The 25151-nt window shown below is 44.1% G+C and overlaps 1 protein-coding gene across 2 annotated transcripts in view; it reads left to right on the top strand.

Moving 5' to 3' along the window:
- The window catches only part of cnih3 (cornichon family AMPA receptor auxiliary protein 3), a 129067-nt gene that overhangs the window by 64888 nt on the left and 39028 nt on the right, over nt 1-25151 (top strand). Inside the window, exon 1 of one of the 2 annotated variants that reach the window (XM_072550471.1) lies at nt 2809-3455. The exons of the other annotated variant lie outside the window; for it this stretch is intronic. Within the exon in view, the coding sequence (XP_072406572.1) occupies nt 3375-3455 (81 nt within the window). The 5' untranslated portion in view covers nt 2809-3374. Of the gene's footprint in view, nt 1-2808; nt 3456-25151 lie in introns of those variants that run through there. 2 annotated transcript variants of the gene reach the window in all.

Genomic DNA, 25151 nt, shown 5'->3' with positions numbered 1-25151 from the left:
GAAAAGCTTTTCATTGACTTCACCAGACCTATCATCTGATTCTGCCACCAATCTCACCATAGTCCACCTTGCTCAGACCCCTGAAAGATTCTGCCCATTACCTTGATGTTATAAATTGATGACAACCAATATGCTACCACACATTGATTATATTTGAGAAAGATAGGAAGAATCAGGAAGATGACGACTAAAAATCCTGGAATGAATTGGAAGGGCACCAATGCCCTATCAGGCCAGATTGTAGAGGACTTGCTAAGCTATGGAAAATACTAGAGAATCAGCTGAATGTAAAAATGAACAGATCTGGAAGGTACTTTCAAAGCACCTTTGACATGTTACTGCCATGCATCTTGTAGATGGTATACTGCTGCCACTGGATTAGTGGTGCTGGAAGAGCACAGCAGTTCAGGCAGTATCCAACGAGCAGCGAAATCGACGTTTCGGGCTTGCCCGAAACGTCGATTTCGCTGCTCGTTGGATGCTGCCTGAACTGCTGTGCTCTTCCAGCACCACTAATCCAGTATTTGGTTTTCAGCATCTGCAGTCATTGTTTTTACCTTACTGCTGCCACTGTACAACTCACACACTCACAGAGTCATAAAGCACAGAAACACACCCTTCAGTCCAACTCGTCCATGCTGACCACATATCCTAAATTAATCTAGTCCCATATGCTCCTAAACCCTTCCTATTCATATACCCATGCAGATGCCTTTTAAACACCAAGGAAAAATGGTGCTTGCCACAAGTTTGGTGCAGACAGTAAGAAGCTAGTTGTTTATTTAATTAACAAACCACACAAATTTACCAAATAATTTACAGTCCCTTTTAGCCCTTTGTTAGAGAAAGTAGCTTGAGTAAGATTTCATTTTTGTTCTACCTCCAACATTCTGCCCATCTTTTCAGAAGGTCAAAATCATCAGGATTAAATTTTGTTCTTCATATTTGAAACTGCATATGGAAGGTGAGAAGTGTGGTGAGAAGCACAGCAGGTCAGACAGCATCCAAGGAGCAGGAGAATCAATGTTTCGGGCATAAGCCTTTCATCACGAATGATTGTGCAATGTTCAGCACCATTTGGCTCCTCAGAAACTAATGCAGTCCATTTTGAAATTCTGCTAGACCTGGACAATATCCAGGCTTGGGCAGACAAGTGGCAAATAAAATTGTGCCACATGAGTGCCAGGCAATGTCCATATACAACCTGAAAGAATCTAATCATCTCCCTACTGCATTTTGGGAAGGCAAATCTTAGCAGGACTTATACACTTAATGGTAAGGTCCAAGGGAGTGTTGCTGAACAAAGAGACCTTGGAGTGCAGGTTCATAGCTCCTTGAAAGTGAAGTCACAGGTAGATAGGATAGTGAAGAAGGTGTTTGGTATGCTTTCCTTTATTGGTCAGAGTATTGATTACAGGAGTTGGGAGGTCATGTTGCGGCTGTACAGGACATTGGTTGGGCCAATGTTGGAATATTGGTGTAATTCTGGTCTCCTTCCTATCGGAAAGATGTTGTGAAACTTGAAATGGTTCAGAAAAGATTTACAAGGATCTATGACTCTATCTATGGTTACCTTTGACCAGAATCTGAATCGCTCCAGCCTTATAAATACTTTGGCTACAAGAGAGATCAGTGATTGGGAGTTGTGTGCTGAGTAACTTGCCTGGATGAGTGCAGCTCCAACAACACTCAAGACACTTGGCAATATCCAGGACAAAACATTCCATTTGATTAGGCACTACATGTATACCTTTAAGATTAAGATCAGAAGATCATAAAATATAGAAGAATTAGGCCATTTGGCCCATTGACCCTACTCCATCATTTGATCACAGCTGCCTTCTCCCTGTAACCTTTGATCACCCTCCGAATGAGGAACCTCTCTAGCTCTGTTTGAAATACAGTCAATGTCTTGACCTCCACAGCCTTGTGCAGCAATGAGTTCCCCAGATTTACCCCCCTCCCCACCCCGGCTGAAGAAATTCCTCCTCACCTCAGTTCTGAAGGGTCATCCCTTCACTCCGGCCTGTGCCCTTGGGTCCTATTCTCTTCTACTAGAGGAAACATTTTCTCCGCGTCCACTCTATCCAGGCCTCACAGTATTCTGTAACTTTCAACTAAATCGCCCCTCATCCTTCTTAATGTTATTGAGTACAGACCCAGAGTCCTCAACCTCTCCTCATGTGGCAAGCCCTTCATCCCCAGGATCATTCTTGTAAATGTCCTCTGGAACCTTCCCCTGGCAAACCACAAGGCTAGCATGTTCCTCCTTAAATATGGGGCCCAAAACTGCTCACACTATTTCAAATGTGGACTGACTCAGCTGTGCATCCCTGCTCTTGTATTCTAGCCATCTCGAAATGAAGGCTAAGATCGCATTTGCCTTCCTAACTGCCAACTGAATTTACATGTTAAATCTTAAGAGAATCTTTAACTAAGATTTCCAAGTGTCTTTATGCTTCTGATTTTCTGAAGCCTTTCCCCAAGTTATTCTTCCTTTCAAAGTGCACAACCTCACACTTTCTCACATTGGAAAGTGTGAGGTGATACAGTTTGGCAGAAGGAATGGGAAGACACCATATCAACCGAAAGGCATGAGGCTAAAGGGCTGAGGGTGGGTTAATGTTGGTGTTTGTCACTGTGGTAGATATGGGGGCTGTTGGTACAGTGAGTGATTTAACAGTCACCATGGTGGCTGCAGTTCACTTTGGGATGTAGCAATGGTCCATTTGAAGCGAGTTCTCTCTCTGTGTCGTTTGCATGTCTCTCTATGGTAGCAATTCCTTGTTGCTGTGTTGTTCAGTGCTGTGTGTATCCTGGCGGTGACAGCCAATCCGTTGGGAATTGTTGACAAGAGGCGGGCAGGGATAGGGATGTGACAGAGAGGAGGGAGCAGCTCAGGAGGAGAATGGAACTGGCTCGTCAGTTCTCAGGTTCTTTGCCTGGCTCCACTCTCCTGAACAGAAAGGACTGAGTTCTCCGAGTTTAGGGATTGAACCATTTATCTGGAAAAGGGCTGGTTCCCAGGAACAGTCAGGATTGACTCAGCCCCAAATTATTTGGTGGAGAAGGATTTTTTTTTGCCGCGCTCAGATTCGGAAGATGAACTGGGGGAACTGACAAGTGAATGTTTTGGAAACTATATCAGAGATTCGGGGTTGCAGGGTGGCAGTAGGGCGAGAAGATTCCGGGGGGGATTCAGGGAACTTCGGAGTGAGAACAAGCCGCGATGTTTGTCCGGTCCGGACGGTGTTGGTTCTGATCCCTGGAGCAGTTTTGAGCTGACAGTGTTTTCACTGGATTTGTTGTTGGCTGTCGGAGTGGGACTCGGATCCGATGGGATTTGCGAACATTTGGAAGCACTGAGGAAAACTATGGCGTTTACATTCGCTGCCTTCTGTTACATGCTTTCCTTAGTCCTCTGCTCTTCCCTCATCTTCTTCGCTATCTGGAACGTAAGTGTGGGAGTCCCTGGTGGGAGAGCTAGAGAGAGAGAGAGACAAGGGTTGGAGAAGAGGAGAGTGAGAGAGAGAGAGAGAGAGAGACTGGGGAGAGGGACAGGAGGAGAGTGAGAGAGAGAGAGACAGGGGATGGAGACAGAGAGTGAGAGAGAGAGAGACCTGGGGAGAGAGACAGGAGGAGAGTGTGTGAGAGAGACAGGGGATGGAGACAGAGGAGAGGGAGAGAGAGAGAGACCTGGGGAGAGAGACAGGAGGAGAGTGTGTGTGTGAGAGAGAGAGAGGGAGAGGGACAGGAGGAGAGTGAGAGAGAGAGACAGGGGATGGAGACAGAGGAGAGAGAGAGAGAGAGACTGGGGAGAGAGACAGGAGGAGAGTGAGAGTGAGAGAGACAGGGGATGGAGACAGAGGAGAGAGAGAGAGAGAGAGACTGGGGAGAGAAACAGGAGGAGAGTGAGAGAGAGAGAGACAGGGGATGGAGACAGAGGAGAGAGAGAGAGACTGGGGAGAGAAACAGGAGGAGAGTGAGAGAGAGAGACAGGGGAAGGAGACAGAGGAGAGAGAGAGAGACTGGGGAGAGAAACAGGAGGAGAGTGAGAGTGAGAGAGACAGGGGATGGAGACAGAGGAGAGAGAGAGAGAGACTGGGGAGAGAAACAGGAGGAGAGTGAGAGAGAGAGAGACAGGGGATGGAGACAGAGGAGAGGGAGAGAGAGAGAGAGAGACTGGGGAGAGAGACAGGAGGAGAGTGAGAGAGAGAGACAGGGGATGGAGACAGAGAGAGAGAGAGAGAGAGAGAGACTGGGGAGAGAAACAGGAGGAGAGTGAGAGAGAGAGCGACAGGGGATGGAGACAGAGGAGAGGGAGAGAGAGAGAGAGAGACTGGGGAGAGAGACAGGAGGAGAGTGAGAGAGAGAGAGACTGGGGAGAGGGACAGGAGGAGAGTGAGAGAGAGACGGGATGGAGACAGAGGAGAGTGAGAGAGAGAGACTGGGGAGAGGGACAGGAGGAGAGTGACAGAGAGAGAGAGAGAGACTGGGGAGAGAGACAGGAGGAGAGTGAAAGAGAGAGAGAGGGGAGAGGGACAGGAGGACAGAGGGAGAGACAGAGAGACTGGGGAGAGAGACAGAGGAGAGTGTGAGAGAGAGAGAGAGAGACAAGGGATGGAGACAGAGGAGAGAGAGAGAGAGAGACTGGGGAGAGAGACAGGAGGAGAGTGAGAGAGAGACTGGGGAAAGAGGAGGAGAGTGAGAGAGAGAGAGGCTGGGGAGGGGGACAGGAGGAGAGAGAGAGAGATTGGGGAGACAGACAGGAGGAGCATGAGAGAGAGACTGGGGAGAGAGACAGGAGGCGAGTGTGAGAGAGAGTAAGGGGATGGAGACAGAGGAGAGTGAGAGAGACAGAAACTGGGGAGATACAGGAGGAGAGAGAGAGACTGGGGAGAGAGAGAGAGAAACTGGGGAGAGAGACAGGAGGAGAGTGAGAGAGAGAGGCTGGGGAGAGACAGGAGGAGAGGGAGGGAGAGACAGAGAGACTGTAGAGAGAGACAGGAGAAGAGTGTGAGAGAGAGAGAGAGACTGGGGAGAGAGACAGGAGGAGAGTGAGAGAGAGACTGGGGAAAGAGGAGGAGAGTGAGAGAGAGAGAGGCTGGGGAGGGGGACAGGAGGAGAGAGAGAGAGATTGGGGAGACAGACAGGAGGAGCATGAGAGAGAGACTGGGGAGAGAGACAGGAGGAGAGAGACAGAGCGAGAGAGACAGGAGGAGAGAGAGAGAGAGAGAGAGAGACTTGGGAGAGGGAGAGGAGGAGGAGAGAGAGAGAGAGACTGGGGAGAGAGACAGGAGGAAAATGTGAGAGAGTGAGAGAGACTGGGGAGAGAGACAGTAGGAGAGTGAGGGAGAGACTGGGGACAGAGAGACTGGGGAGAGAGACAGGAGGAGAGTGAGAGAGAGACTGGGGAGAGAGACAGGTGAAGAGTGGAGGAGAGAGAGACGGGGATGGAGACAGGAGGAGAGAGAGAGAGAGACTGGGGAGAGGGACAGGAGGAGAGTGAGGGAGAGAGAGAGAGACTGGACAGAGAGACAGGAGGAGAGAGAGAGACTGGGGAGAGAGACAGGAGGAGCATGAGAGAGAGAGACTGGGGAGAGAGACAGGAGGAGAGTGAGAGAGAGAGAGACTGAGGAGAGGGACAGGAGGAGAGAGAGACTGGACAGAGAGACAGGAGGAGAGAGAGAGACTGGGGAGAGAGACAGGAGGAGCATGAGAGAGAGAGAGACTGGGGAGAGAGACAGGAGGAGAGTGAGAGAGAGAGACTGAGGAGAGGGACAGGAGGAGAGAGAGACTGGGGAGAGAGACAGGAGGAGAGAGAGAGAAAGACTTGGGAGAGGGAGAGGAGGAGAGAGAGAGACTGGGGAGAGAGACAGGAGGAAAATGTGAGAGAGAGAGAGAGAAAGACTGGGGTGGAGTATCAAGGGGAGAGTATCTGGGGAGGGAGAAACTGGGGAGAGAAAAACAGGGGAGAAATCTGTGTAAAGAGAGGCCGGGAAAGTAACATTTCAGAAGTTAGTCGGGGAGAGAGACAGTGAGAGGAGAATGAGAAGATAGATACAGTCTGGGAAGACTGTAAGAGAAAGACTGGGAGGGAAATATTCTTAACAGAGATATAGGGCAGGGAAAGGGACCTGGGGGAGAAACACTGAAGGACAGAGAGAGAGAGATAGTGGGAATACCTGGAAAAGGGGAGAAGAGAAACACTGGCAAATAGAAACTGGAGAACAATACAGCAAGACTGCAATTAGAGAGAGAGAGAGACAGAGACAGACAGAGCGAGATTGAGGAAAGAGAGAGGGAGAGTGGGAATGAAGCTGGGAATAGAGCCTGGAAAAAAGAGAGAGACACAGAGAAAAAAACCAAGGCTAGGTGTAAAGGAATAGAGAGACAGGATGGGGGGTGGTGAAGACTTGGTGGTGGGAGTGCAGCCTAGGGAGTGGGAGGAACTGATGGGGTGAGGGGAAATGTTGCCAGAGAGGGAAAACAAAAGAGAGAGAAATCAGTGAGGGGAAATTGAGAGGAAGGGTGCTGGTGTTGGGGGTGATCGGGGCAAGGAGATGAACTGTAGGCATTAGAGTGAGAATAGGCCACAGCATTAAGGGAGAGATTCAAGGAAATGGGAAAGAGTTATAGTGTGGAGAAAGAAGTGATTTAACTAGTGAGTGAAAGAAGGAGGCTTGAGGAGAGAGACTGTGAAGAGATAATCATTGAGGGGAGAGATGGAAGCAAGAGACAGATAACAAGCAAACTGGAGTTAGGAAGGCCGTGGGAGCACAGAGACACTGAATGGAGATAGAAAGAGAGAGGAGCCGATTGGAGAATTTGGGAAAGAGGAAGAAAGGAAGAGCAAGCGTGAAAAGTCAGAAGAGAGATTTATTTGGAGAGAAAATGGGAAGCAAGAAAGAACCAAGTGGAGTGGAAATCTAAAGAACGAGAGCGAACCTGTGGGGTGAATGAGTTTGAGGCAGAGACAGAGAGGGTCAAGGAAGTAGAGCAAAGAGGAAAAAATAGGAGAGTAGCTGAGAAATACTGACAGAACAAGAAGGAATTAATGCCAAGTGAAAGAGAAAAAATGGAGACAAAAGAAAAGCAAGTTAAGGAATATTATGTAATTTGGAGAGAAATGGAAAGAAGGAGATAGATCATATAGGTTACAATCCCCAGCTAGATAGTGTTAGTGTGTGTTAATGTGTGGATTTGTAATGGGAAGGTGAGGTCAGTTTCTTGTGTCTGTAAATCCCAATCAAGCAATGTGAGGCTCCAAGGTATCAGCCTCTTTTGAATAATTTCACAACATACATTTTATATCTAGAATAATTCCAGAGAATAGATTTTAGTTCTAAAATAATTATGCAGAATATATTTAACATATAGAATAATTTCACAGTATAAATTTTGTATTTTTATACAGTCTAATTCATCATATTTATGTTTTCATTTTTAACAGTGTATAAACGTGCATATATAACATATGCACACATGCATGATTAACTTTTACTTTGAAATATGTTGTTCCTGAGAAATGCAAAACTAAGAATTCCAGTACGGTTGGTTAGCCTGTCACATTGTATAATGATGAGGTTTGGGATTAAGAAGCAGTCAGTGACATTCATTCTTTGCTGCTTCATATCACAGTCTCCTGAAACAAACTATCTGACATATCAGATCATCTCTTTCCTTGCTGTGCCTATTTTGATAAGTTGTTCAGTGTATTTATTGCATGTGGAAATCAGAGCATAAGGTGAGAGCAGTATTAAAATCCTATCACGTCTGACCTCACAGTTTATTTTTCTATGGGGGGAATGGAGTGTGGGTGAGACAGCACAGGGAAGCACTCTTGATTGTCAACATGCCCAACTCCCTGGTCAGGTAGTAGCTTTAGGTGCAATGTAAAGCTTTTTCTTTCTTGCCTTCACAATCTAAGTCCTACCTAAATCATACTATACAGCTAAACGACATGACCAGCACCATCACCAGATATGTCCTGCCCTACCAGAGATGGTGGCATAGTAGCATACAGCTGGGGAAGAATGACCCCTAACATTGACTCTGGACCCCATGAAAACTCATAGCATCAGATCACACATGGGCAAGAAAAACTCATGCTGATTTTCAATATCACTCTCTTTGAGGAGGTGGTAATTCATCATTCCTCCATTTTGAACATGACTTGAGTCGAAAGAGCACAAATTCTGGGTGGGTGACTTCAATGTCCATCAGCCAAAGTTGGCCAGTGGCACCATTACTGACCAAGTTGAAGGACATATTTTCCTGACAGGACCTGCAGTAGCTGGTGAAGGAACCAACAAGATCAAGGACATTGGCCTGACCAATTTATTTGTTGCAGATGCATCTGTCTGTGATAACTTCAGGAAGACATGGGGCCGCACGGTGGCTCGGTGGTTAGCACTGCTGCCTCACACTGCCAGGGACCCGGGTTTGATTCCTCCCTCAGGTGACTGTCTCTCTGGAATTTACACATTCTCCCCGTGGGTTTCCTCCAGGTGCTCCGGTTTCCTTGCACAGTTCAAAGATGTGCAAGTTAGGTGAATTGGCCATTCTAAATTGCCCATAGTGTTAGGTACATTACTCAAAGGGAAATGGGTCTAGGTGGGTTACTGTTCAGAGGGTCAGTGTGGACTTGTTGGGCTGAAGCGCCAGTGGGGTAATCTTATTTAGAGCCAATACCACACTCCCAGTGGTATAATCTTATTTACAGCCGATGCCACACTCCCAGTGGTACAAACATAGAGTCGATGCCACACTCCCAGTGGTATAATTTTAGTTAGAGCAGATACCACATTCCCAGCGGTACAATCTTAGTTAAAGCCGATACCACACTCCTGGTGGTACAAATTTAGAGTCGATGCCAGACTCCCAGTGGTACAATCTTAGTTAGAGTCGATGCCACACTTCCAGTGGTACAATCTTTGTTAGAGCAGATACCACATTCCCAGTGGTACAATCTTAGTTAGAGTCGATGCCACACTCCCAGTGGTACAAACCTAAAGCCAATACCACACTCCCAGTGCTACTTTCTTAGTTAGAGTCAATGTCACACACCCAGTGGTACAATCTTAGTCAAAGCTGATACAACACTCCCAGTGGTACAAACTTAGTTAGAGTCAATACCACACTCCCACTGGTACAAACTTAGAGTCGATGCCACACTCCCAGTGGTACAATCTTAGTTTGAGTCGATGCCACACTCCCAGTGGTAAAAACGTAAAGCCGATACCAAACTCCCAGTGGTACAATCTTAGTTAGAGTCAATGCCACACTCCCAGTGGTAAAAACTTAAAGCCGATACCACACTCCCAGTGGTACAATCTTAGTTAGAGTCAATGCCACACTCCCAGTGGTAAAAACTTAAAGCCGATACCACACTCCCAGTGGTACACTCTTAGAGTCAATGTCACACTCCCAGTGGTACAATCTTAGTTAGAGCCGATACCACACGCCCAGTGGTACAATCTAAGTTAGAGTCAATACCACACTCCCAGTGGTACAATCTTAGTTAGAGCCGATGCCACACTCCCAGTGGTACAATCTTAGTTAGCGTCAATACCACACTCCCAGTGGTACAATCTTGGTTAGAGCCAATACCACACTCCCAGTGGTACAAACGTAGAGTCGATGCCACACTCCCAGTGGTACAATCTTAGTTAGAGCAGATCCACATTCCCAGTGATACAATCTTAGTCAGAGCCAATACCACACTCCCAGTGGTACAAACGTAGAGTCGATGCCACACTCCCAGTGGTACAATCTTAGTTAGAGCAGATACCACATTCCCAATGGTACAATCTTAGAGCCGATACCACACTCCCAGTGGTACGAACGTAGAGCCGATACCACACACCAAATGGAACAATCTTAGTTAGAGTCAATGCCACACTCCCAGTGGTACAGTCTTAGTTAGAGTCGATGCCACACTCCCAGTCGTACAATCTTAGTTAGTGTCGATACCACACTCCCAGTGGTACAAACGTAGAGCCGATACCACATTCCCAGTGGTACAATCTTAGTTAGAGTCAATGCCACACTCCCAGTGGTACAATCTTAGTTAGTGTCGATACCACACTCCCAGTGGTACAAACGTAGAGCCGATACCACACTCCCAGTGGTACAATCTTAGTTAGAGTCGATGCCACACTCCCAGTGGAACAATCTTAGTTAAGTGGATGCCACACTTCCAGTGGTATAATCTTAGAGTCGATGTCACACTCCCAGTGGTATAATCTTAGTTAGAGTCGATGCCACACTCCCAGTTGTACAATCTTTGTTAGTGTCAATACTACATTCCCAGTGGTACAATCTTAGAGTCGATACCACACTCCCAGTGGTACAATCTTACTCAGAGTCGATGTCACACTCCCAGTGGTACAATCTTAGTTAAAGCCGATACCACACTCACAGTGGTACACTCTTAGAGAAAATGCCACACTCCCAGTGGTACAATCTTAGTCAGAGCCGATACCACACTCCCAGTGGTACAGTGTTAGTTAGAGTCAATGTCATGCTCCCAGTGGTACAAACTCAAAACCGATACCACACTCCCAGTGGTATAATCTTAGTTAGAGTCAATGCCACACTCCCAGTGGTACAAACCTAAAGCCAATACCACACTCCCAGTACTACTGTCTTAGTTAGAGTCAATGTCACACACCCAGTGGTACAATCTTAGTCAAATCCGATACAACACTCCCAGTGGTACAAACTTAGTTAGAGTCAATACCACACTCCCACTGGTACAATCTCAATTAGAGTTGATACCACACTCCCAGTGAAACAGTCTTTGTTAGAGTCGATGCCACACTCCCAGTGGTACAATCTTAGTTAGAATCGATGCCACACTCCCAGTGGTACAATCTTAGTCAGAGTCGATGCCACTCTCCCAGTGGTACAATCTTAATTAGAGTTGATACCACACTCCCAGTGAAACAGTCTTTGTTAGAGTCGATGCCACACTCCCAGTGGTACAATCTTAGTTAGAATCGATGCCATACTCCCAGTGGTACAATCGTAGTTAGAATTGATACCACACTCCCAGTGGTACAAACTTAGTCAGAGTCGAGACCACACTCCCAGTGATACAATCTTAGTTAGAGTCGATACCACACTCCCAGTGGTACAATCTTAGTTAGAGCTGATACCACACTCCCAGTGGTACAATCTTAGTTAGAGTTGATACCACACTCCCAGTGATACAATCTTAGTTAGAGTCAATGCCACACTCCCAGTGATACAATCTTAGTTAGAGCCAATACCACACTCCCAGTGGTACAAACTTAGTCAGAGTCGATGCCACACCCCCAGTGGTACAATCTTAGTTCGAGTCGATGCCACACCCCCAGTGGTACAAACTTAGTCAGAGTCGATACCACACTCCCAGTGATACAATCTTAGTTAGAGTCGAGACCACACTCCCTGTGGTACAAACTTAGTCAGAGTCAATGCCACACTCCCAGTGATACAATCTTAGTTAGAGTCGATACCACACTCCCAGTGGTACAATCTTAGTTAGAGTCAATGCCACACCCCCAGTGGTACAATCGTAGTTAGAGTCGATACCACACTCCCAGTGGTACAATCTTAGTTAGAGCTGATACCACACTCCCAGTGGTACAAACTTAGTCAGAGTCGATGCCACACCCCCAGTGGTACAAACTTAGTCAGAGTCGATACCACACTCCCAGTGATACAATCTTAGTTAGAGTCGAGACCACACTCCCTGTGGTACAAACTTAGTCAGAGTCAATGCCACACTCCCAGTGATACAATCTTAGTTAGAGTCGATACCACACTCCCAGTGGTACAATTTAGTTAGAGCCGATACCATACTAGTTAGAGTTGATGTCACACTCCCAGCGGTATGAACTTAAAGCCAATACCACACTCCCCGTGGTACAATCTTAATTAGAGTCAATGCCACACTCCCAGTGGTACAAACGTAGTTAAAGCCGATACCACACTCACGGGGGTAAATCTTAGTTAGAGCCGATACCACACTCCCAGTGGTACAAACGTAGAGTCGATGCCACACTCCCAGTGGTACAATCTTAGTTAGAGCAGATACCACATTCCCAGTGGTACAATCTTAGTCAGAGCCGATACCACACTCCCAGTGGTACAATCTTAGTCAGAGCCGATACCACGCTCCCAGTGGTACAATCTTAGTCAGAGCCGATACCACACTCCCAGTGGTACAATCTTAGTTAGAGTTGATACCACACTCCCATTGGTACAATCTTAGTTAGAGTCAATGCCACACTCCCAGTGATACAATCTTAGTTAGAGTCGATACCACACTCCCAGTGGTACAAACTTAGTCAGAGTCGATGCCACACCCCCAGTGGTACAATCTTAGTTAGAGTCGATACCACACTCCCACTGGTACAAACTTAGAATTGATACCACACTCCCAGTGGTACAAACTTAGTCAGAGTCGATACCACACTCCCAGTGATACAATCTTAGTTAGAGTCGAGACCACACTCCCAGTGATACAATCTTAGTTAGAGTCGATACCACACTCCCAGTGGTACAAACTTAGTCAGAGTCAATGCCACACTCCCAGTGATACAATCTTAGTTAGAGTCGATACCACACTCCCAGTGGTACAATTTAGTTAGAGCCGATACCACACTAGTTAGAGTTGATGTCACACTCCCAGCGGTATGAACTTAAAGCCAATACCACACTCCCAGTGATACAATCTTAATTAGAGTCAATACCACACTCCCAGTGATACAATCTTAATTAGAGTCAATGCCACACTCCCAGTGGTACAAACGTAGTTAAAGCCGATACCACACTCCCGGGGGTAAAATCTTCGTTCGAGCCGATACCACACTCCCAGTGGTACAAACGTAGAGCCGATACCACACTCCCAATGGAACAATCTTAGTTAGAGTCGATGCCACACTCCCAGTGGTACAGTCTTAGTTAGAGTCAATGCCACACTCCAAGTTGTACAATCTTAGTTAGTGTCGATACCACCCTCCCAGTGGTACAAACGTAGAGCCGATACCACACTCCCAGTGGTACAATCTTAGTTAGAGTCAATGCCACACTCCCAGTGGTACAATCTTAGTTAGAGCCGATATCACACTCCCAGTGATACAAACTTAGTTAGAGTCAATGTCACACTCCCAGTGTTACGAACTTAAAGCCGATACCACACTCCCAGTGGTACAATCTTAGTTAGAGCCGATATCACACTCCCAGTGATACAAACTTAGTTAGAGTCAATGTCACACTCCCAGTGTTACGAACTTAAAGCCGATACCACACTCCCAGTGGTAAATCTTAATTAGAATTGATGCCACACTCCCAGTGGCACAATCTTAGTTAGAGTTGATACCACACTCCCAGTGATACAGTCTTTGTTAGAGTCGATGCCACACTCCCAGTGGTACAAACTTAGTTAGAGTCGATACCACACTCCCAGTGGTACAAACTTAGTCAGAGTCGATACCACACTCCCAGTGATACAATCTTAGTTAGAGTCGATACCACACTCCCAGTGGTACAATCTTAGTTAGAGTCGTTACCACACTCCCAGTGATACTCTCTTAGTTAGAGTCGATACCACACCCCCAGTGATACAATCTTAGTTAGAGACGATGCCACACTCCCAGTGGTACAGTCTTAGTTAGAGTCGATGCCACACTCCCAGTGGTACAATCTTAGTTAGAGTCGATGCCACACTCCCAGTGGTACAGTCTTAGTTAGAGTCGATGCCACACTCCCAGTGATACAATCTTAGTTAGAGACGATGCCACACTCCCAGTGGTACAGTCTTAGTTAGAGTCGATGCCACACTCCCAGTGGTACAATCTTAGTTAGAGTCGATGCCACACTCCCAGTGGTACAATCTTAGTTAGAGTCGATGCCACACTTCCAGTGGTACAATCTTAGTTAGAGTCGATGCCACTCTCCCAGTGGTACAGTCTTAGTTAGAGCCCCCACAGCAATTTCCGCTCTTGTTTCTAACTTCCGGCATTGTAGTTCCTTTGGCTTTTTTTATTGAAATAATCTAACCTTGACAAACCCGCTAGTGCCGTAACTGGCTTATAATGTATTTTTCTCTTCATCTCTATTAAGGAATCTGCTAATCCTTGTCTCAAATATAAACTATTAGTTACTACAATGAATTCTGAAGGATCTTGGGCAGTACCATTCAGCTTCTTCAACAGCATTTCCCAAATCCACAAACTCTACAACCAAGAAGATCAAGGACAGCAAGTTTATTTTATCCATTCATGGAACATGGGTGTTACTGTCTGGGTAAAAACAATGACTGCAGATGCTGGAAACCAGATTCTGGATTTGTGGTGCTGGAACAGCACAGCAGTTCAGGCAGCATCCAAGGAGTTACTGTCTGAGGTAGTATTTAGAGCTCTTTCCTAAGTGCCCCTTGATCTGAGTGGCTTGTTTGGGCCATAATACATGTGGACACCATCTTCTCCCCCCTTTCACTTTCATATAATTGTTATAAATCCCATTATGTAGTTAAGACTTGTTCAACAATAGCTCTTTAATATCAATTTGAGCGATACCTATTTCAAACAATTGATCTATATTTATGCACCGTAGTTACTTGTCTCCACTATAATTAATTACCACATTTTAAATAATGTTTTCAAAAATCAAAATATGTCATCAATGTTTCAGCTTCCACTTCCACCATGAATATGTTCAAAGTGAAAGTAGAACTTCCTCCTCACATCTGTCTTAAATTATTCTGAGATAATACCCTATGATCCTAGGGCCTCCCACAAAGGGAACAACCTCTCTGCATCTATTCTTCCAAGCTCCTTAAGGATCCAAGATGTTTCAAAATAGGGAGTCTTTCATTCTTATATATTCCACTGAGTACAAGCCCAATCTACTCAACCTGACCTCATAAGAAAATCCCTTCAGGATTAACTTTGTGCATCTTCTCTGCACCGCCTATAATGCCAATATGCCATCCTTTAGATAAGGGGACCACAACTGATCACAATATTTCCTGTAAAATATGACCAGTTTCTTGTATAATTTTATCAGTTTTACCCCTGTTTTCATACTCCATTCCCTTTGAAATAAAGGCCAACAGTTAATTTGCTTTCCCTATCTCCCTACTGAAGTTGAATGGTAGATTTTTGTGATTCATGCATGAGGACCTCCAAATTCCACTGTGCTAAATGCGTTAAAATAGAAATTATAGAATAAAATATAAAAAGTAGGGATATTAATGTGATTTTAATGAATAGCCCAATTAAATACAATAGAGCTAGCAGATCTGATGATGTGTTGCAAAGTTAGCAAGGGGTACTGCTGAATGCCAAGATAATTTACAGTGAACACATCTGTAGCAAGTGCTTGCAACTTGAGAAACTTTGGATCTGACTTGAGGAACTGTAGTTTGAGCTGCATACATCATGCAATATTATAAAGAGGGGGAAGTATTTGGGCACTTTGCTCTAGGATGCAGTCACACCCTCATTTAAGTATTTCAGACTTGTTCTGTGATCAAGGACAGGAACCCATGATTTTAGAACAGGCAGAAAAGGGTAGTCAAGGGACAGATCTTGACAATCTGACCACCAACACTTGACATTTAATGACATCACCATCACTGAATCCCATGCGATCAACATCTTAGGGTTACCATTGAACAGAAACTGAACTGGACTAGTCACATAAGTACTGTAGTTACAACAGCAGATCAGAGGCTAGGTATCTTATAATGAGTAACTGACCTCCTGACTTCTCAAAGCCTATCTACCATCTACAAAGCACAAATCATGAGTATGATGGAATACTCCCCTGGATGAGTATAGATTCAACGACACTCAAGAAACTTGACACCATCAAAGCAGACAGCTTGACTGGCACTAATCCACAAGCATTCCCTCCCTCCGTCTGTCCCGTCACTCCACTGATGCATAATAACAGCACTGTGTACTGTATACATACACTGATGCACTGTTGAAATTCACCAAGACTCCTTAGACAACACCGTCTAAACCTATGACCACTACCATCTCGAAGGGAGGGACAACAGGCACATGATGACACCACCATCTGCAAGTTTCACTCCAAGCCACTCTCCTCTGAATTGGAAATGTATTGCTGTTCTTTCAGTGTCAGTGGGCCAACATCCTGGAATTCCTTCCTGACAGCACTGTACATCTACCTACAGCAAACTGACTGCAGTGCTTCAAGAAGACAGCTTCTTCTCACAGGCAACTAGGAATGGGTAATAAATGCTGGACTATGTCCCTTGAGTGAGTGAAAAGAAACCTCCAGGGTGATAATCTCAAGATTACTACTTGAACTATATGCAAATTGGCACAGCATAAATAAAGTAAAAATACTGAGAATGGACATGGAACAATAAAAAGATAAACCTTAAGGCTTATTGCCTGTTTGCATGAAGCATTTGAAATAAAGTGGATGAACTAATCAGGTAAATAAATGTAAACAGGTATGATATAGTTGGGATTGTGGAGACATGGCTGTGGATGACCAGGCATGGGAACTGAACATCCAGGAATAGTCAGTATTTGAGAAAGACAGGCAAAAAGGAAAAGGCGGTGGAGCTGTATTACTGGTTAAAGAGGATATAAACATAATATTGAGGAACGATATTAGCTCAGACAATGCAGAGATATGTGAATAGAATTGAAAAGTACCAAGTGTTAAAAAGCATTAGTACTATATAGACCACCAACTGTACTGATGTCAGGAATGACATCAAACAGGAAATCAGTGATGCACGTGATAAAGGAACATCTGTAATTATGGGTGATTTTAATTTGTATGTAGATTTGGCAAATCAAATTAGTTACAAAACTGTAGAGAAGAAGTTTCTAGACTGTACATGGAATGGTTTTCTGGTGAACTGAATGGTGAAGCAGGTGAGAGGGGCTGAATTGCATACTCCTGTTCCTAGTTCTTATACCTTTATAGTGAGATGATTTGAGTACAGAAACAAGGATGTCTTTGGCTACAATTACACAGGGCATGGTGATGCTACATTTAGCATTATGTGTGCAGCTTTGGTCTCCTCATCTGAGAAAGGATGTTCTTGTGAAAGAGGATGTGCAGTGAAGGTTTACTAAATTGATTCCTGGAATGGCAGGATTGACATATGAGGATTGAGTCACTTAGGATTGTGGATGTAGGTTTGCTCACTGAGCTTGAAGGTTCATTTCCAGATGTTTCGTCACGCTACTAAGTAACATCTTCAGTGGGCCTCAGGTGAAGCACTGCTGAAAATTCCTGCTTTCTATTTATATGTTTGGGTTTCTTTGAGTTGGTGATGTCATTTCCTGTGGTGAAGTTATTTCCCGTGGTGAAGTCACTTCCTGTTCCTTTTGGTGTTCATGTATACACGTTACATGAACACAAACTAGCCACAAAACAACAGGACCCTCACTCATTAGTATCCTTACATATGGATGAGGAAGGACACCACTTCGACTGGACAACACATCCATCCTAGGACAAGCTAAGCAGAGACATGTACGAGAATTCCTAGAAGCATGGCATTCCAACTGGAACTCTATCAACAAACACATTGAGTTAGACTCCATCTACCACCCCCTGAGAAAAGGAACAGGAACTGACTTCACCACAGGAAATAATCATATTGAATGGAGCAGCAGGCTTGAAGAGTTGAATGGCCTCCTCCTGTTCCTGCCTTCTATGTTTTTATGTTTCTATGAGTTAAATGCATGACTTAAATATTGGTGTGGGAGGAATAGATTTCGGTTCATGATGGTTCAGCAGTACTTCGCTTTGAGCCCCACTGAAGATGTTACCTAGTAGGGTGGTGAAACGTCTGGAAATAAACCTTCAGTTTAGAAGGAACTGTTGTGGTTGGATCAGCTTCAGTTGGACCAAGTCCAGGATGGGTGTCCTGATGAATTAAATAACTAGGGCTGTGGAGAGGGTTTTAAACTAATTAATTGGAGAGTGAATTTTCAGGAGGAGATAAATGTAAGCTCACAAAACAAAAGGATATGGCAGCATTGGAGGGCACGATTTTGACAATGACACCTGGTGTGGGATAAGAAGGGACAGAGTACGCAAACATAAAAAATAGTGAATATAGACAAAAAGGAAACATAAGGCAAAGAGGCAATATTAATGTCTTTTTATATGAATGCACGCAGTTTACAATGCTGAGGGTCGAACCCCTCTGCTAATTAAAACCAAATGCCCAGAAAAGTGACAGAGAACTCCTAATTTCCGCTATTTAAAGCAAATAACAATTTACTTTTCTAACTCTAATAGTGAACACGAAACAAAAACTATTCCTAAATTCAAGTGGCCCCCTTCTTCTTAACCACTTACTATCTGAGGGTTGGAGGATTTGAGCTATAGGGACAGGTTGAATAGGCTAGGGCTATTTTCCCTGGATCGTCGGAGGCTGAGGGGTGACCTTATAGAGGTTTATAAAATCATGATAGGGTAAATAGACAATGTCTCTTCCCTGGGTTGGGGGAGTCCAGAACTAGAGGGCATAGATTTAGAATGAGAGGGGAAAGATATATAAGAGACCTACGGGGCAACATTTTCACGCAGAGGGTGGTACGTGTATGGAATGAGCTGCCAGAAGAAGTGGTGGAGGCTGGTACAATTGCAACATTTAAAAGGCATCTGGATGGGTATATGAATAGGAAGGGCTTACATGGATATGGGCCAAGAGCTGGCAGGTGGGATTAAAATGGGTTGAATATCTGGTTGACATGAATGAGTTGGACCGAAGGGTCTGTTTCCATGCTGTACATCTCTATGACTCTAACTCTATAAAAAATATGCAGTTCCAATAACCCACTTAGTAAATATTACATCAACTTAATCTCGAGACCACACAGTCAATCTTCAACCTTAGATAGAGAGAGAGAGTCATACAGCATGGACATGGACCCTTTGGCCCAAACTGGTCCATGCCAACCAAAATGTCCATCCACGCTCCAAGTGCAGCCTCACCAATGTCCTGTATAACTGCAACATAACTTCACAACTTCTATACTCAGTGCTCTCAATCTTCTGACTGCTGATCTCCTTGGGACATAGAGTCATAGAGTCAGAGATATACAGCACGGAAACAGACCTTTTGGTCCAACTCACCCATGCCGACCAGATATCCTAACTTTATCTAGTCCCATTTGCCAGCACTTGGCCCGTATCCCTCTAAACCCTTTCCATCCCATTGCTGTTTAAATGTTGTAATTGTACAAGCCTTCACCACTTCCTCTGGCTGTTCAGTCTATAGACGCACCACCTTCTGCATGAAAATGTTGTCCTTTAGTTCCCTTTTAAACCTTTTCCCTCTCACTCTAAACCTCTGACTTCTAGCTTTGTTCTCCACCAGGAAAAAGACTTGTCTATTTACCCTATCCATGCCCCTCATGATTTTATAAACCTCCATAATATCACCCCTCAGCCTCCAAATCTCCCTCCAGGGAAAACAGCCCCAGCCTATTCAGTCTCTCCCTGTAGCTCAAATCCTCCAACTCTGGCAACATCCTTGTAAATCTTTTCTGAATCCTTTCAAGATTCACAACATCCTTGTGTTAGGAGGGAGACCAGAATTGCATGCAATATTCCAAGAGTGACCTAACTAATGTCCTGTACAGCTGCAACATGACCTCCCAACTCCTATACTCAATGGTCTGTCCAATAAAGGAAAGCATACCAAATGCCTTCTTCACTATCCAGTCTATTTGTGTCACTTCAAGGAACTATGAACCTGCACTTCAAGGTCTCTTTGTGCAGCAACACTCCCCAGGACCTTACCATTAAGTGTATAAGTCCTGCTCTGATTTGCATTTCCAAAATGCAGTGCCTCACATTTATCTAAATTAAACTCCATCTGACAATTCTCAGACCATTAGCGCATCTGATCAAGATTCCGTTGTACTCTGAGGTAACCTTCTTCGGTGTCCCCTACACCTCCAATTTTTGTGTCATCTGCAAACTTACTAACTAAACCTCCTATATTCACATCCAAATCATTCATATAAGTGAAGAAAAACAGTGGACCCAGTGGCACACCACTGGTCACAGGCCTCCAGTCTGAAAAACAACCCTCCACCACTACCCTCTGTCTCCTACCTTCGAGCCAGTTCTGTATCCAAATGGCTATTTCTCCTTGTATTCCATGATACCTAACCTTGCTAACCAGTTGACCGTTAGGAACCTTGTTGAACCCCTTACTGAAGTCCATATAGATCTCATCCACTGCTCTGTCGTCATCAATCCTCTTTGTTACTTCTTCAAAAAACTCAATCAAGTTTGTGAGACATGATTTCCCATGCACAAAGCCATGCTGACTATCCCTAATCAGTCCTTGCCTTTCCAAGTACATGTACATCCAGTCCCTCAGGAATTCCTTCAACAACTTGCCTACTACTGATGTCAGGCTCACCAGTCTATAGTTCCCTGGCTTTTCCAGGGAAAAAGTGGCACCATGTTAGCTAACCTACAGTCTTCCGGCACCTCACCTGTGACTATTGATGATACAAATATCTCAGCAAGGGGCCCAGGAATCACTTTCCTAGCTTCCCACAGAGTTCTAGGGTATACCTGACCAGGTCCTGGGGATTTATCCACTTTTATGCATTTTAAGACAACACCTTCTCCTCTGTAATAAGGACATTTTTCAAGTTGTCACCATCTATTTCCCCACATTCTATATGTTCCATGTCCTTCTCCACAGTAAACACTGATGCAAAATACTCGTTTATTATCTCCCCCATCTCCTGCGGCTCCACACATAGGCTGCCTTGCTGATCTTTGAGGGGCCTATTCTCTCCCCAGTTACTCTTTTGTCCTTAATATATTTGTAAAATTCCTTTGGATTCTCCTTAACTCTATTTGCCAAAGCTATCTCATGTCCCCTTTTTGCCCTCCTGATTTCCCTCTTAAGTATACTCCTGCTGCCTTTATACTCTTCTAAGGATTGACTTGACCTCTCCTGTATATATCTTGCATATGCTTCCTTCTTTCTCTTAACCAAACCCTCAATTTCTCTCATCATCCAGCAGTCCCTATGAGCCTTGCCTTTCACCCTAACATGAATATTCTGTCTCTGGACTCTCGTTATCTCATTTCTGAAGGCTTCCCATTTCCCAGACGTCCCTTTACCTGAGAACATCTGCCCCCAATCAACATTTGAAAGTTTTTTTTTAGATTAGATTACTTAGATTAGATTAGATTAGATTACTTACAGTGTGGAAACAGGCCCTTCGGCCCAACAAGTCCACACCGACCCGCCGAAGCGCAACCCACCCAGACCCATTCCCCTACATCTACCCCTGCCCCTAACACTACAGGCAATTTAGCATGGCCAAATCACCCAACCTGCACATTTTTGGACAGTGGGAGGAAACTGGAGCACCCGGAGGAAACTCACGCAGACATGGGGAGAATGTACAAACTCTACACACTCAGTTGCCTGAGGCAGGAATTGTGCTGTGAAACCCAGTGCTAACCACAGTGCCACTGCGCCGCCCCAATACCGTCTTGCCCAATACCGTCAAAATTGGTCTTCTTCCAATTTAGAACTTTAACTTTTAGATCTGATCTATCCTTTTCCATTACTATTTTAAATCTAATAGAATTATGGTCACTGGCCCCAAAGTGCTCCCCCACTGACACCTCAGTCACCTGCCTTGCCTTATTTCCCAAGAGTAGGTCAAGTTTTGCACCTTCTCTAGTAGGTGCATACTGAATCAGTAAACCTTTTTATACACACTTAAATTCGTCTCCATCTAAACCTTAACACTATGGCAGCTCGAGTCTATTTTTGGAAAGTTAAAATCGCCTACCATAACCACCCTATTATTCTTATAGTTAACTAATATCGCCTTCCTAATTTGTTTCTCAATTTCCCACTGACTACTGGGGGGGTCAATAATACAATCCCAATAAGGTGATCATCCCTTTCTTATTTTTCAGTTCCACCCAAATAACCTCCCTGGATTTATTCCCAGGAATATCCTCCCTACGTACAACCATAATGCTATCCCTAATCAAAAACACCACTCCCCCTCTCCCTCTTCTCTTGCCCCCACACCCCCCCTCCCCTTTCTATCCTTTCTATAGCATTTGTATCCTGGAACATTAAGCTGCCAGTCCTGTCCATCCCTGAGCCATGTTTCTATAATTGCTATGATATCCCAGGACCATGTTCCTAACCATCTGCCTTCCCTGTTAGGCCTCTTGCATTGAAACAAATGCAGTTTAATTTATCAGTCCTACCTTGTTTTCTGCTTTGTCGCTGCCTGCCCTGACTATTTGACTTGCTCCTTTCGCAACTGTACCAGTCTCAGATTGATCTCTTTCCTCACTGTCTCCCTGGGTCCCACCACCCACCTTACTCGTATAAATCCTCCCAAGCAGCTCTAGCAACATCCTGCGAGTAGGTTTTACTTGTAAAGGTACCTTTGATCGAGAGTGTTTTCTCATTTCTTTGAGAGCAAGATGCTAGATGGGCAACTAGCTCTCCGGCTGTAGAGCATTTGCTCTGTTATTCAATGGCAATTGTTCTCCCTCTAATTTTCAAAATACTGGATTTATAAACACCTCATAACACATTCAGTTCTTACAATTTCATAGGTTTCCAGGTGTCAAAACAATAAAATTCAATTCCATTGGCTTCTGGTATCCTGGGCATAATTTAAACTAATTGGTTAAATTCAAATTGTTGTCAAATCAAAAATCCATTTAACAGCCAATTGTTACATTTGGAACAGCCTGAACCTTAACTGAACTTTAAATTCAGAAAAACACTTCCTGTCTTAAAGTGACCAGACATGTTTTCAACTTTGTAACAATAGTATTAGGTGCAAAATAAATGAATTAATGGATCAAATAGAGGTTAATGGCTAGAGGTATGAACAAGAACAAGAGGGCATGAATTTTAAGTAATCTGCAAAAGAAACATGGGTGAAATGAGGAAAAGTGAGTACTTCAGGTATGAAATGCACTGCTAGGAAATATGGTGGAGGCAGGTTCAATCGAGGCATTATAGGGAACATTGATGATTAATTGGATAAAAAAATGTGCAAGGGTATGGGGAAAATGCAGAAAATTGCTACTAAATAGTGAATTAGGACAGATATGATGCACCGACTGGTCTCCAACTGTAAGATGTCTGTAGTTCTGTGATTGATTATGGAGTCATGGTTATCAGGGAATCAAAGCTGGGATCTAAATATTTAGGGATATGCGATCCTCCTCGGCGAGAAGCAGAAAGGGAAAGGTGATGAGGTGGGTTTGTTCATTCAAAACGGCATTAGTTTGTTAACAAGAAATAATCTTGGATCAGATGATGTAGAATCCACAAGGGTGAAAATAAAAAAAAGCAACAAGGGGCAGAAGACTCTGGTGGAAGTAGTATGTAGGCTCCGTATTGGTGTTCTGTAGATCAGAGAATGAATCAGGAGATAATGAAGGCAATTAAAGAAAAGGCAATACAGGAAGTCCCCAGGTTGTGAACAGGTTCTGTTTGAAAGTCGATATTTGACACAAGTCTGAATGCGATGCAGGACAATATAAAGGACTTGTTTGTAAGTACAAGAAATGTTTGTATGTTGGATATATAAAATTACACCCTTGTATAAGATCTCATTTATAAGTTTGAAGCATTTGTAAATCAGTTGTTTATGAATTAATAATGAGTGAGATTAATTTTCATGTCAATTCGGAAACTTAAATCAGCAGAGGTAAAAAATAAGGAAGAATTCAGAGATTGTATTCAGGATCAGTTCCTTGAACAATATGTTGTGGATCCAATCAGGGATCAGGCTATTTTGGATCTGGTAATGTTTAATGATGCAGGATTAATAAATGATCTCAGAATAAGTGATCCCCTCGGGAACAGTCACCTTAACATGGTAGAATTTAGCTTTCAGTTTGAGAGTGAGCAAAGTGGTTTGGAAACAACTGTGCTGAACTTCAGTAAATCCTGAAAAAGCCCCTTTTATTCTAGCTCTCTGTTTTCTGTTAGTTCGCTAATTCTCTATCCTTACTACTCCCAACCACAATAGTGCTCTTATCTTATCAAGCAACATTATGTGAGGTCTCTTATCAAATACGTTTCGGAAATCCAAATATACTCCAACTGCTGATTCCCCTTTGACCAGCCTATTTTTACCTCTTCAAAGAATTCTAATCAATTTGTCAAGATGCCATGCTGACTCTGCATGTTTTTAAAAGCTCTGTTATAACATCCTTTATAACAGACTCTAACCTTTTTCCATTGACAAATATCAAGCTAACTGGCCCATAGTTACAGGTTTTATTTCCCTCCCGTTTTGAAGAAGGATGTTGACAGTTTCCGGTCTTCTTGGACTTTTCCAGAATTTAAAGATTCCTGGAAGATTATCATCAGTGCATCCACTATCCCTGCAGCTACTTCCTTTAATACCCTATGATGCAACCTGTCAAATCCAGAAGCAGTTATCAGCCTCTAGCCTCGTTAGTTTCCCCAGTACGGCTTGGTGACATAATAGTTAGCACTGTTGCCTCACAACACCATGGACTTGGCTTTGATTCTAGCCTTGGGTGACTGTCTGTGTGGGTTTCCTCTGGGTGCTCTGGTTTCCTCCCATAGTCCAAAGATGTGCAGGTTAGGTCGATTGGCCATAGTAAGTTACCCTGTCGTGTCCATGGGTTGTGATAATTATGTGGATTTGCCGCGGTAAATGTGGAATAAGGCTGGATCTGGTGGAATGCTCTTTGGAGGGTTGGTAAAAACTCAATGGGCCAAATGGCCTCTTTCTTCACTCTATCGTATCGAATTCTATCATATTTTTTCTCTATTCATATATATATATATATATATATTCTCCACTCCCAACCTGATTAGGCTCCTTGATTATTTTGTATTTTTGGTATCCTCGACCATGCGGTCTGATGCAAAGTATTTGTTTAACATTCTGCCATTGCCTGGTCCCCTAGTATTATTTTCCCTGGGTGCCTTAGGGCCAGCATGGACAAGATGGGCCAAATGTTTGTGTCTGTTCTGTATCATTCCTATGGCTTGTGGTCAGTCATTATTTCTTAACCACCTTTTCTGCTAACTCCTTTCCCATTGTATTCCAGCCAATACTCATCCCTATACAATTAACTTTATT

This window comes from Chiloscyllium punctatum, chromosome 3, assembly GCF_047496795.1.
Source record: "Chiloscyllium punctatum isolate Juve2018m chromosome 3, sChiPun1.3, whole genome shotgun sequence".
Taxonomy (NCBI): Eukaryota; Metazoa; Chordata; class Chondrichthyes; order Orectolobiformes; family Hemiscylliidae; genus Chiloscyllium; species Chiloscyllium punctatum.
This window is presented reverse-complemented; position numbering and strand designations above follow the sequence as displayed.